The 11,680-nt window shown below is 58.6% G+C and overlaps 1 protein-coding gene across 1 annotated transcript in view; it reads left to right on the forward strand.

Moving 5' to 3' along the window:
* Positions 1-11,680, forward strand: part of LOC105301834 (janus kinase and microtubule-interacting protein 1) — a gene marked incomplete at its 5' end in the record, with an annotated part of 43,755 nt that overhangs the window by 14,586 nt on the left and 17,489 nt on the right. The window contains 8 exons of the mRNA XM_011374664.1: positions 1,046-1,174; positions 2,297-2,425; positions 3,720-3,803; positions 4,912-4,974; positions 6,722-6,820; positions 9,193-9,294; positions 10,021-10,074; positions 10,589-10,654. Of these exons, the coding sequence (XP_011372966.1) occupies positions 1,046-1,174; positions 2,297-2,425; positions 3,720-3,803; positions 4,912-4,974; positions 6,722-6,820; positions 9,193-9,294; positions 10,021-10,074; positions 10,589-10,654 (726 nt within the window). The remainder of the gene's footprint in view (positions 1-1,045; positions 1,175-2,296; positions 2,426-3,719; positions 3,804-4,911; positions 4,975-6,721; positions 6,821-9,192; positions 9,295-10,020; positions 10,075-10,588; positions 10,655-11,680) is intronic.

An 11,680-nucleotide genomic window follows, 5' to 3' on the forward strand; every position in this document is an offset into this window, starting at 1 on the left:
GAGCCCAGTGGGAGGCGTCCTCAGCGTGTGGGGGTGTGCCCTGATCTCCCAGCCGGTCAGGGCGTGGGGAGGGGACTCTGGGAGAAGCTGGGTTCCGGGAGAGCCGGTGGAGCCTGGGGCTCGGCTCAGGGTTTAGTTATGGCTCTTCACGGTTGTGAGAAACACACTTGATTATACAAAAAAATACTCTTCCCAGGGACTGTTTGGGCAGCAAAAAGCCAGTGTACCTAAAACAAGATGACCTGGAGATGGCCATTGAAGCCTGCAGCCCCCAGGGGACTGGAGCTCGCTGTGGCAGGGGCCCCTCTGGTTGTGATCACGTCCTGTCCCTCGGCCCACCCAGTGTCACTGGGTCAGGCGTTTGCTGTGTGGCGATGCGCTGATATTCGGAGTGGGAGAGGCGCTGGGGAGGGGCCCCGGGGAGGGGGCCCGGGAGACGGGCACGCAGAGCTTCGAAGCTGCCTCTGACTCCGAGTGACAAGTGCGTGAGGGTCCATTACACTGTTCCTTCTAACTTTGCAAACGTTCCGAGTCTTCTATGATAAAAAGGTAAACAAAGATCGTCTCTTGGAGCGGGTCCAGGGAGGGCCTGGGCCACATGCCAGCGCAGCCAGTCAGAGCTGTGGCACCGCCCTGTCCCCTTTTCCCGTGTGTGGCGTCTGGAACGAGACGACGCCCCGGCCCCCCTCCCCCTCCTTAGCCGAGCAAACGTGCGGCGCATGGAGTGTCAGTGCACGGGGCACGGTACACGCGTGACCTCGCCCGTGCTCGTGGTGATGGGGGCCTTCCATGTCCCTTTGATGGAGAAGGGAGCTGGTGCCCAGGGGTGAAGTGACTTGCATCAGGTCAGCAGCACCTGGCCGCCGGGCCAGGCCCTCTGCTGGCAGCCCCCCTCCCGCCCCCCGGCCACCTCCTTCAGCCCCACCGACCCCCTCCTGGGGGCCTGGGGCCCAGAGGCACATCGTAGCCCCTCTGCCCTGGACGGCAGGGCCGGGGGACCCAGCCGTCCTGATCCGTTCCTGACCACGTGCCTTCGCCTTTACAGAAGCATGTTGTGGAGACATTTTTTGGATTTGACGAGGAGTCCGTGGACTCGGAAACCCTGTCAGAGACATCCTGCAACACCGACAGGACGGACAGGGCCCCGGCCACACCGGAAGAGGACCTGGACGACGTAAGCGGACCTCGGCCGCGGATGCGCGCGGTGGCGCTTCCGGCCTCTGACGGTGGCGAGAGCTGCTCCCCCACGTAGAGATTTGGCCCCCAGAGAACCTGTGGCATCACAGCCCGTGGTGTCAAGGGAGGTGGTCCCCACTGTCCCGGGGCCCGTGAATGGCGCTGGGGCACAGCAGCACGTGGGGTCCCTCTCCTTTACCCAGAGCTGACCTCACAGAAGAAACCTGAGGTCACCTCGCTGTAACTTACACTTTGCAGTTGAAATTGCTGTGTGGCGGCTTGTCCCTTGCCTCCCCCAACGCGCGCGTGCACACGCACGCACATGCACACACGCACACGCGCGCACATGCACGCACGCACACGCACACGCATACACACGCACACGCATCCAGCTAGCGCACACAGGGTGGTCGCTGTTTTCATTACAAAGATGGCACACGTAGGACCCAGACTATACTGAAAGTGGGAGCAGCGTGCCCCCCGCCCCGCCCCGCCGCCCTCCCAGCCAAGGTCCGTCCCTCGCCCTTTCCCGACCAGCTGTGCACGTCCAGGTTCGTGACCAGGGCACCGAGACAGCCGGGTTCACAGAGGGCCAAAGAGCAGCTGCGTCCTCTCACGCCCTCCCCCAACCCAGCTGAATTTTCTTAAGAAAACCCGAGTGAAACGCGGTCACGCCAGACACGTGCACCTCGATTTGCTGTTTGCACCGACACTGTGTCACAGGCACCTTTGCGCCCCGTCGCCCCCTCGAGCACGCGGGACTGTTTCCCGTGGCTGCACGGGGCGCATTTAGCCGCGGGGCCCCCGATGCTGGGCGTCGATGTGCCCAGCGTTTCACGCTGTAACCAGCGTCTGCGCCTTCGCGCACTCAGGTGACCCGTCCTGAGGAGAAACGCCAGAGTGAGCAGTGCCGGGCGGGGCAGGCGGGTACGAGGTGGCAGGGACGGTGTCTGCCCCCGGCGGCCTCACTCTGCTGTCCCCATTCCCGCCTGGCGGTGACTGTTCCTTAAGTGCTGGCAGCAGTGTGAGGTCAGGACACTGGCCTCCGCCTGCGTGGCCCCGGCGCTGGAAGCCACATGCTGTCACGCGCTTCATTGGTCCCCTTCTCCGTGCTGTTAAGACGACCACCAGAGAGGAGGCCGACCTGCGCTTCTGCCAGCTGACCAGGGAGTACCAGGCCCTGCAGCGAGCCTACGCCCTGCTGCAGGAACAGGTCGGGGGGACGCTGGACGCGGAGCGGGAGGCCCGGGTGAGTGCCGCGGCCTGCGGGCTGGCGAGGGGCTGGGGCGGAGGCCGCTTGTGCACGCTCGCCCAGCCGTGCATTCTGTCACGTGGCCCTGCCTCTCACGCTCGGAGGGGATTCTGACGGGTGGTGGGGACACAGCCACTTCTCTGTCCTGGCACTTGGCAGACCCGATGGGAACTGTCTTTCCGTTGGTGGGACGCGGGAGTTCCCAGAAGAAACGACATTCCTGTCTGAGGAGTGTGTGAGCCGCCCGTTTGCAAGGCTGGTGTCAGAATGTCAGACTCGATGGGAATCCCAGACGCGGTGACCTGGCAGACTCGACCCCCGAGACCGTCCCCGTCCCCGGGGAACCCTGAGGGACCGTCAAGGTGCTCCCAGCCCACGAGGCACGGTGGCCCTACTGGCCGCCCAGCCCTTGTGCTGGGCTGAGCTCTGCCTTCCAGCACCTGCCACCCACTGGTCCTCACCCCACCTTGGGGAGTCACGTGGACCAGGGAGCACACCTCGGGCGTCAGGGCTTCAGCCCAGTGGGTCCCCCGTTTCGTTCCACGACCGCCCGGGAGGTAGGGGGTGGCCAGTGAGGCTGGGGGGAGGGGTGCTTCTGGTGCCACATTCTGCCTGTCATCTGTGGGTCAGAGAAATGAACTGCTGGGCTTGGTTTGAGCTGACTCATGTGGTTTTTATTAAAAATTGCATCTGGTCGCCAATATTTAAAAGTCGCGAGACTGCACAGATACCCAGATCCTTGGCTTCTGTCGGAAGCCGAGAATGCCCAGCAATGCCAGGCTGCGGCTGAGTGGCCGTTTCCGCTGAGGGGACGTTGCCTCCAGTTTGGCACAGTCCCCACCGCGCCCTGTTGCCCACGCTCAGTTTTCAGCCCTCGCTGTAGGTGGCGCAGGGCCCACGAAGTGGGCGGACCCAGTATGAGCATGTTGGGCAGTGCTGGTGACCGCCAAGTGAGCCCCCCGGACTTGGCCAAGAAGCTGGGCTGAGACCCGGGCGCGTCTGGCTTCCGGCCGGCTCATCGCCTTGAAGACACTGGCCTCCTCTCCAGGCTTTAGTGTCCTTTTCTGTAAAATCAAGGGGGTTAGAACTGACGGCTTCTCAAGATCTTTCAGTTCTTAAGAAGTTTCCATCTGTAGGTGGCGGACCCTACACGCACCCGGCTCAGCCAGGTTTGAACACGGGCTGCTAAAGAAGGGGCTGCTCCCAGGTCTGGCTGGCGGCACGGCCCTTGCTGCTTCCCGGTCAGCCGTTCGAGGCGACCTGCTCATCTCCTGGTCTTTTTTTGTTCCAGACTCGGGAGCAGCTGCAAGCTGATCTGCTGAGGTGTCAGGCCAAAATCGAAGATTTGGAGAAGTTACTGGTTGAGAAGGGACAGGTGAGCAGGACTGGGTATGTGCTCTGGGAGTCTTTGCCTTTCTGTCCCCTGGGAGGTGTCCCTGGGGCCTTGGTGCTGAGGGGCACACCCCATGGATCTGCGCCATTTGCCCCGGAGGCATCGGGGACAAGGCCTGGCAGGACCCGGGCAAGAGCATCCCTGCTGAGGAACCTCTTTGCGGAGCTTTCAAAGCTCAGAACAGGCTAAGAGGTTGTGATGTGGCTCTTCCTTCCTTCGCCAAACGCACAAAGCCAGGGAGCAATTCCAAAAGCAAAGGGTGACCAAGATATTTTTGACTTGAATCTGAAGAAAAGCTGCCGTTGACGATCAAGATTTAATTGCAGAAACGAACTGACACCCGCAGCTGGCTCCGCGTTCTTGCAGAGGGTCAGGCCTCAGGGCTCCACACTGTGACTGTCACGTAAAACTCCAGGGCCTCGAGCGTCTCGGATTAGCCACCTCCCTGTGTGCATCCTCGAAATCTGGCTAGGTCTGGGTGACAGCAGGACACAGTAGAGAGGCAAAGCCTGGGCCCAGATCTGTCCATGAGGCGGGAGAGCTTTATCCTAAGCATTCGGGGGAAGGAGGCCCAGGAGCCACCGGAGCTGGGAGAAGGGGAGGAGGGGCCCCCATCGGTTCCTTTACCATCCTCACCGGTCTTTATTGAGCGCTGGCTGAGTGCCAGGCCCCACGCCAGGCGCCGGGGATGCCACGTGACAGGGCGGACCGCCTGCCGTGGGCCCGTGGAACTGACCTGGATGGGACCTGACCGTGGTCAGGGCAGAGGGAGCAGAATGAACGGGAGTGTGCTGCCGTAACGAGGCGGGCCGTGGCAGAAGCCGTCGGGGGGCGGCCTGGAAGCCGGCCATGGCCGCCGCCGCCGTCACCGGCACAGAACCAGCCCCCTGCGCTTCTGGGGCTCTGAGTGGCGGTGGGGGTGGGGGTGGGGAGGCTGCTCCGCAAACCTGCCGTTTCGCCTCTTTGGGATTAAAGGTTCGGAGTGACCTTTTCATAGACCGTCTCCTGTCGGATGACCTTTCCCGCCGACACCATTATGTCACCACCTGTTTGCTTAGTGTGCGTGAACACAGTTAGTGCTTCTCCTTAGGATTCCAAGTGGGTGGAGGAGAAGCAGCTGCTCATCAGGACCAACCAAGACCTGCTGGAGAAGGTACGTGGCGGGCGCCCCCGGCCCCCAGGAGCCTGGCTGGTGGAGCTGAGGCCCGCCCCCACCCTGTCCCGCAGTCTCGCCAGCGCCCCCCCGGCGGCCGGTAGAGGAGAGCCGCCCTCCCCTGCTGGTCAGAGCCCGGTCCCCAGGCTCCCGGGCTGGTCCTGGTTCCGACCTCTGGGGCGGGCTGGAAGGCTGATTTGGGTCTTCCTCTGGACACCTGCGGATGTGGCGGGCCGCCTGTCCTCCTGACGGCCTCCTGGGCTCCTCGGCCATTGCTTCGGGGTTCCAGAGCCCCCCAAGGGGAGGGCCCCCCCCCACCGGCGCTGGTCTGTGGGCAGCCCTCAGGCCGCCACTGTCCGGTTCATGGTGTGGAGGCTGTGGTGCTGGCAGAGCTGAGCCAGCCCTTCCCCCTCTGATCATGGAACTTTCTGCTCATGGAGTTTTCCAGAACTCTCTCAGGAATTTGGCTTGGGGAGTAGATCTAATGCTTTGGGACAAGACTTTAGCTTAATTTTTTTTCTTGTCTACAATGTAGTGATTTTTTCTTTCTTTTTCCTTTCTTTCTTTTTTTTTTTTTTTAGTAAATTTACCAAGTTGTGCATCCACCAGCACAGTGCAGTTCTGGGGCATTTTCAGCCTCCCGTAAAGACCACTCGAGCCCAGTCGCAGTCACTCCCTGTCCCCACCCCCCGCCATCGGTGTTCTGTCCCTCTGGACTTGCCTTTCTGCACCCTCCACACTGTAGGAATTGACCTGGCCTAGGCCCAGCTTTTAGGGGTCCTACATGCCAGAAGCAGACAGACCTGGCCTGACTCCCTGGGGAGGGGCCTTGGTCCAGTCACAGCTCTGCACTGACTGGCTGGGTGGCTGTTCACTGCCCCGCGTTCCTCCACAGTGCTGGGGGCTTTGGGGCAGGGCCGGTCCCTGTGGTGTGTGGAGGCACATTCCCTATCCGTGGCCCTGCTCACGGAATTCTGGGAGCCACAGAAACTCTGACGGTGTTTCCGGATGTCCCCTGGGGGTGGGGCCACCACAGCAGAGGACCCGTCTTGGCCGTCCTCCTGGCTGGGAGGGGAGACGGTGTGCCTGTGACTCGCAAGGCCTCATTTCTGTGCATCAGCTCACTTAGTCCTCCTGCAGCCAGCGCAGTGGGGCGACTCTGTTCCTGCTCGGACGAGGCTGGGGCGCAGTGCAGCCACGTAGCTTGACCAGGGGCTCCCAGTGGGTGTCTGTCAGGCCCGGGTAGGCCCCCTCCCAGACTGACCATGCTTTCCGGGGGAACTGCTGGCACTGAGCCCTCTCCACAGGCCCTCTGGGGAAGTCCCAGGCCTGAGGGCTTCCTGCTGTGGGCTGCTGGCCTGGTCTGGGGGTGGGGGGGGGGCGCGCCCCGGATGGGCTGGGGTGAGAAGGCACTCGGGTGGGCTTGGGGCTCACTCTTGCTTCCCCACGATTGACCTCAGGGAAGGAACTTAATTGCTCTGTGCCTCAGGTTCCCCATCATCCATTTATTCAACAGATGTATGAGGAGGCCCCCGCCCCGAGCCAGGCTGGGGGCTGCAGGGACGAAGCAGGCAGAGCCTCTCTCTGCTGCACTGTCCCGCCCCTCAGGGGAAAGGGTCTGGCACTGCCTGCAGACCCCGCCCCCCCTTGTGACTCCGGTGGTCCACGGTCGGGGACACGTCCCTCGTGGACCCGGTGAGACGTAGCGGTTTAACCGCCCGTTAAACCGCAGGTGTTTCTGCTCTAGATTTACAGGCTGGAAATGGAAGAGAGCCAGCTGAAGAACGAAATGCAGGACGCCAAGGACCAGAACGAGCTGTTAGAATTCAGAGTGCTAGAACTCGAAGTAAGAGACTCTATCTGTTGTAAACTCTCAAACGGAGCAGACATTCTCTTTGAGCCCAAACTGAAATTCATGTAAAGCTCCCAGACGTTTTGAAGCATGTGTCAAGGGGACGTGTTATAGCTGTTTCTTTTTTCCCTTTTTTTCTTTTTCAATCTGTATGTTCAGAATAAGTTCACTGCCTTAATATGTTCTGGAGAGAATGCTCGCCGAAGTCTTTGGACATGTACCAGAGCTAATATATTTATTGCCTACGGCTTGTTTTGCACTTAATAAAATAATTTGTTTTTGCAATAGTTTGCCTTTTTTATTTGTGTTCCATCGCCATGACTACGTCTTTCCTGCATGCGTAGTCACCTGGTGCGCATTCTACAAACCCGGACGGAAGCGCCATTGCCGCTAATAATAACACGCCTTTTAAAGCGACCTCGCATGCCGTGAGTCTCACCTTTTGAAATGGCAGGTTCTCACCTGGTTCGCGAGTGGCTCGATAATGTGTTTACTGCTAGTTTCACCCCTTTTCTCTTTGCCAAGGTCAACGCAGGTAAGTAAACCCCGGCGAAGGGAGGTGTTTGCAGAGGCGGCGAAGAACGCGGGCCACGTCGCCGCACGGCCTCCACCCAGTGAACACGGCCCCGCTGTTGCGGCGGGAACGGACCGAAAAATGACTCTGTAACTCACCCCGCAGCGCCAGACGGCGCTTTAGCTTAGGGGGCGATCGACCGTCGTCCGCAGGTAGACGTCGTCTGCCGAGCGTTCAGTTCTTCTCGGACACACAGAGCCGGGCCCGGTGTAGTTGAGAACGCGGGTGGCCTTACCGGGCCCGGTGGAAATCTGGCCTCAGGCGTGTTACCGTATGGCCTCCCCGCCCTGTCCCTCCACAGCCCTCTGTTTGTTTCAGTCGAAAAATCATCGACAGTTTAAACGTCACCCGAGTTTGTGACTCGTTTCTCTGTGTCCCCTTTGCGTGTCCAGTACCCTCGGTGGCAGCAAGCGCCTCTACGGCGTTGGCCTTTCTGGTTTTGGCTTCTCCTCCCGGCTTCCATTAAAATTCCTTCTGCCCTAGAGCCGACCGGCTTGTACTTTGTCGCGTTGGCATGGGCCGTGGCCCAGTGTCCAGAACCAAGTGTCACTATGCTGCTCACTGCCCAGCTCTTGCCTAGGCCCGAGGGAGCTGCTTCAGTCATGCAGCAGCCACGGGAAGTCACGCAAGCTCCTGGTCATACACCGGTCCCTGTCAGAGAGCCCGTCACAGGTCTTCATTATGCGTCTTTTTCTCGCGAGACTTCCATAAGCATGGCTCGGTTTACTAGAATTTTCTTAAGTGTCTCCACCGTCCTTCAGAGCCATTAGAAGCGAATTTTCTGACTTGCATTGGCGTAAAATAGGAGCTTTCTCTTGCGACTTTTCCGTTTAAGTAAATATTGCAGATGGAAAGGCGTGCATAGAACCCAGCCGTCGCGAATTTCGTTCTTGGCTAATAAGGAAAATAAAGGTTTCTCGCTAAGCTGTTTCAAACTCAGGGTAGCCAGCTTGGGGCTTCGTGGAAACAAATTCATAAGTTGTCTCCTTGAGCCTTTTCCAAGTTCATCCGTGTGAGAGCCGGCATCTCAGTTGGTGCTCATCTCGGTTAGCGACAGCAGAAGCCTGTTGGTTCTGTCGCTCGATTCCGCAGGGGCGGTCCAGAGCATGCTCACTTACCTTACTGTAGTTTTGAGAAAAGAAAAGCAGTTTGATTTCAAGGTATGATTTGACAAGGCCTCCCCTTGCTAGCTAAGCTGCCCGAGGCTCAGGTGTCAGGCAGCTCTATGTAGGAAATGTTTGTTCTGCCACTGCACTTGATCCCTGTAAGTACCTGGGCTTTGTCTTTCCTGAACACGTGTCCCTCTGTGGGTGATTAACGAGCACCTCTTCTGGGAAAATGCTTGTTCTCGCTTCCTTCGTCATTGTGATTTGACTGTCGATCTAAGGCAGGGATAGAACGATCATTGGTTTGTGAGTGCGGTTAAAAAAAAAAAAAAAACTAAACAAAGTCAGCAGATTATATTGAAAAAATGGCGAAACCGGGGTCTTGCGTGATTGGGTCCCGATGACTGTGTGACTTTCGGGGCTTCGCTCCTGCTGGCGACAACCTGTTAACCGTTTCCTCCCAGCCGAGTAGGTAAGAGGTAAACAGGTTTCCACGGGCCCGCTGGTGGCAAAGATGGGACATACATCCATCGCTCTCCTGCCCACATGAGGATGTCCTAGTCCGCGTTTTTTTAGTGACATCTTTGCCAACTGGAACTCGTTGGTTTTGCTGAGTAACGTGGGAAAAAAACGGCAAGGTAAATAATTCAATAAAGTTCTGTTTTTAAACCAAGTCTTTTCCCCAGGAGAGAGAGCGGAGGTCGCCAGCATTTAATCTCCAAATCACCAGCTTCCCAGAGAGCAGCCCCGGCGCCCTCCAGCTGTTCTGTCGCCAGGAAGGAGTGAAGGTAGAGTGCTTTTGGGGGGCGGGGTGCTTCACTGAGGCCAGGGGCGGCTCCAGCGCCAGGCCCACCCGTGAAGGGGGGACGGGGTCCTCGTGCCAGGGACAGAAGTCGGTTTAATGAGATAACCCCCACTCCCATCCCCCACCGTTTTGAAAGTCATAGTTCATTGTTTCAGCGGGTCACCAAGTGTTCTTCCATCTGTCCCCATGTTAAAAGAGCAGACACTGGGGATGAAGCCTCGAATAGAGACCCCGGCTCGACTGCTCCCCGAGCTCTGGCCCGTAACCGCCCTGAGCCTGTCTCCTCCTCGTCATGAGATCGATGGGATCGGAATGGCAGTGCCCGCCCGCAGAAGTGGGTGGGATGTCAGACCGGATATGCTCGGCGGCGCGGTCCCCACGTGTAGTGAGCAGCGAGCGCTTTGGGTCCGGCGGCTGCGGTGGTTCTAAGGCTGTGGGTTTGCCCTGTGCCCGGAGGCCCGCCGGGGCCTGTGGGCACAGACACGGCCCTCTGACCCACCGCATGCCACGGGCCTTTCTAGAAAGCTGTGCTGGCGCTGACATGAAACGTGGCCCGAAGCAGCAGCTGCCAGCCTTCTGCCCCTCGCTCCCCGGGGGGACGGCTCAGTCACCCCCCGCCCTTCGAGCTGAGCGGACGGGTGTGTGCCCTGCGGAGAGAGGACGTGTCCCGTCAGCTCACACGAAAGTGAACGTTGGAAATCTCTTCCAGGATGTGAATATTTCTGAACTTATGAAGAAATTAGATATCCTTGGCGATAACGGGGTAACTATGAGCAGCCGGTTCCGGTTTCGTGTCCTTGTGTTGGTTCGGGTGTACTCTGTGTGGCCTGTGCTCTGTTTTGTTTTACTTTCCTCCTAGTTTAAAAGACCTACTACGTGCAGCGTAAGGCTTTTGTACGGCCGTGTTCCCTTGGGGGTGGCTGGGTCCACATGCATCACAGGTGGGGGCTGAGGTCCGAGCACCCTCGTAGCCCGTGAGCGATGCGGGGTAAAACGCATGAAAAAGGGTGCCAGAGAGAAAGTGGGATCCCTCGAGGTTCCTAAAGGATTGGCTCGCACGAGGCCTTGTTTCTAAATGGCTTGGTGCCACTCCCTGCAGCGTTCCCAAGCCGGGGGCCAGGCCTCAGACAGGACACCTCTGCTCTTAGAGGCCGGCCCCTTTAGAAAGTGGGGGCTGATCCCGGGGGGACGCCGCTCGGAGAGGCCCCCTCAGTCGCGTAGCGCTGACCGTCTGTGGGGTCCGGTGTCCAACGCCCGTGCCCGTTTTTGTGTTTTAGAATTTGAGAAATGAAGAACAGGTCGCGATTATCCAGGCCGGAACCGTGCTTGCCCTGTGTGAGAAGGTAGCGCGCTGCCCCGTCCGTCTCCTCGGCCGGGCTGCCCGGCGCCCGGCGCCCGCCGAGAACCTGTGCTCCGGCGTCTGGCTTCGCGCGGCCGCATGCGTGTGTCTGTCCTCCGCGTCTGCATGCGCACGTGCATGCCTCGTCTCCCCACGGGGTGCGGGGGGGAGTCGGTGACCGAGGGCAGGAGGGCGGAGCCGCCCACCAAGGAAGCGGGCTGTGACACTCGCACGCTTCCTGCCAGGATTTTTTTCTCACGCCCGTTTTTCAAACGTAGTTGAACTTGTACTTGACTTGCGGTGTTTATCCTGCTTCGTGAGCCCCCTCCCTGCCCTGTCATCGAATAGCCCCCGTTACCCCACCGTCCAGCCACACCGCGAGTCACTTAATCTTCCCCCTGCTGTTAGGTAGTGAAGGTGTTTCCACCTTTTTCCTATTTACCCCCATGCAGCAGTGAACAGCTTTACCTGTGAGGTTCTGTCTACATGTTAAATCGTTTCCGCAGGGTAGGTTCTAGAAGCGGAATCGCTGGGCCGATCGGTAAGAAGATCGTAAGAGCTTTCGTACTGTCCGAACCGCTTCCCGGAAGTGGTACCAGTTCCCCTACTGCCCGGGTGTCACCGCACGCTGGCCTCTTGTCCAGCATGGCACTAAGTTACCACTAAGGAACTCTGCCGATCAGACGGGCCACAATCATGACGCCATTGTTCTGGTTTTCACTTATTTGCGTGCTAGTGATATTGAGTGTTCGTCGTGTATTATCCATTTTCTTCTTCCTCGTGAACTGTAATTACATTTCTTTTGACAGTTTTCCATTGGGTTTGTTCGTTATTCATTCATTTCAATGTGTATTTGTCATAATTACGGTGTTTCTGCTCTGCGTGCTTGACGTATTAAAGATAATAACTTTTTGCCATATTTGTTAAAGATACATTCCTGGATCATTTGCCTTTTACAGTAGTTTAGGATTTCTTAGTTATATGCAACTTGTCACGTGGGCCTCTCTATAACTCTTCTCCTTTCAAAGCA

This window comes from Pteropus vampyrus, unplaced genomic scaffold (assembly GCF_000151845.1).
Source record: "Pteropus vampyrus isolate Shadow unplaced genomic scaffold, Pvam_2.0 Scaffold252, whole genome shotgun sequence".
Taxonomy (NCBI): Eukaryota; Metazoa; Chordata; class Mammalia; order Chiroptera; family Pteropodidae; genus Pteropus; species Pteropus vampyrus.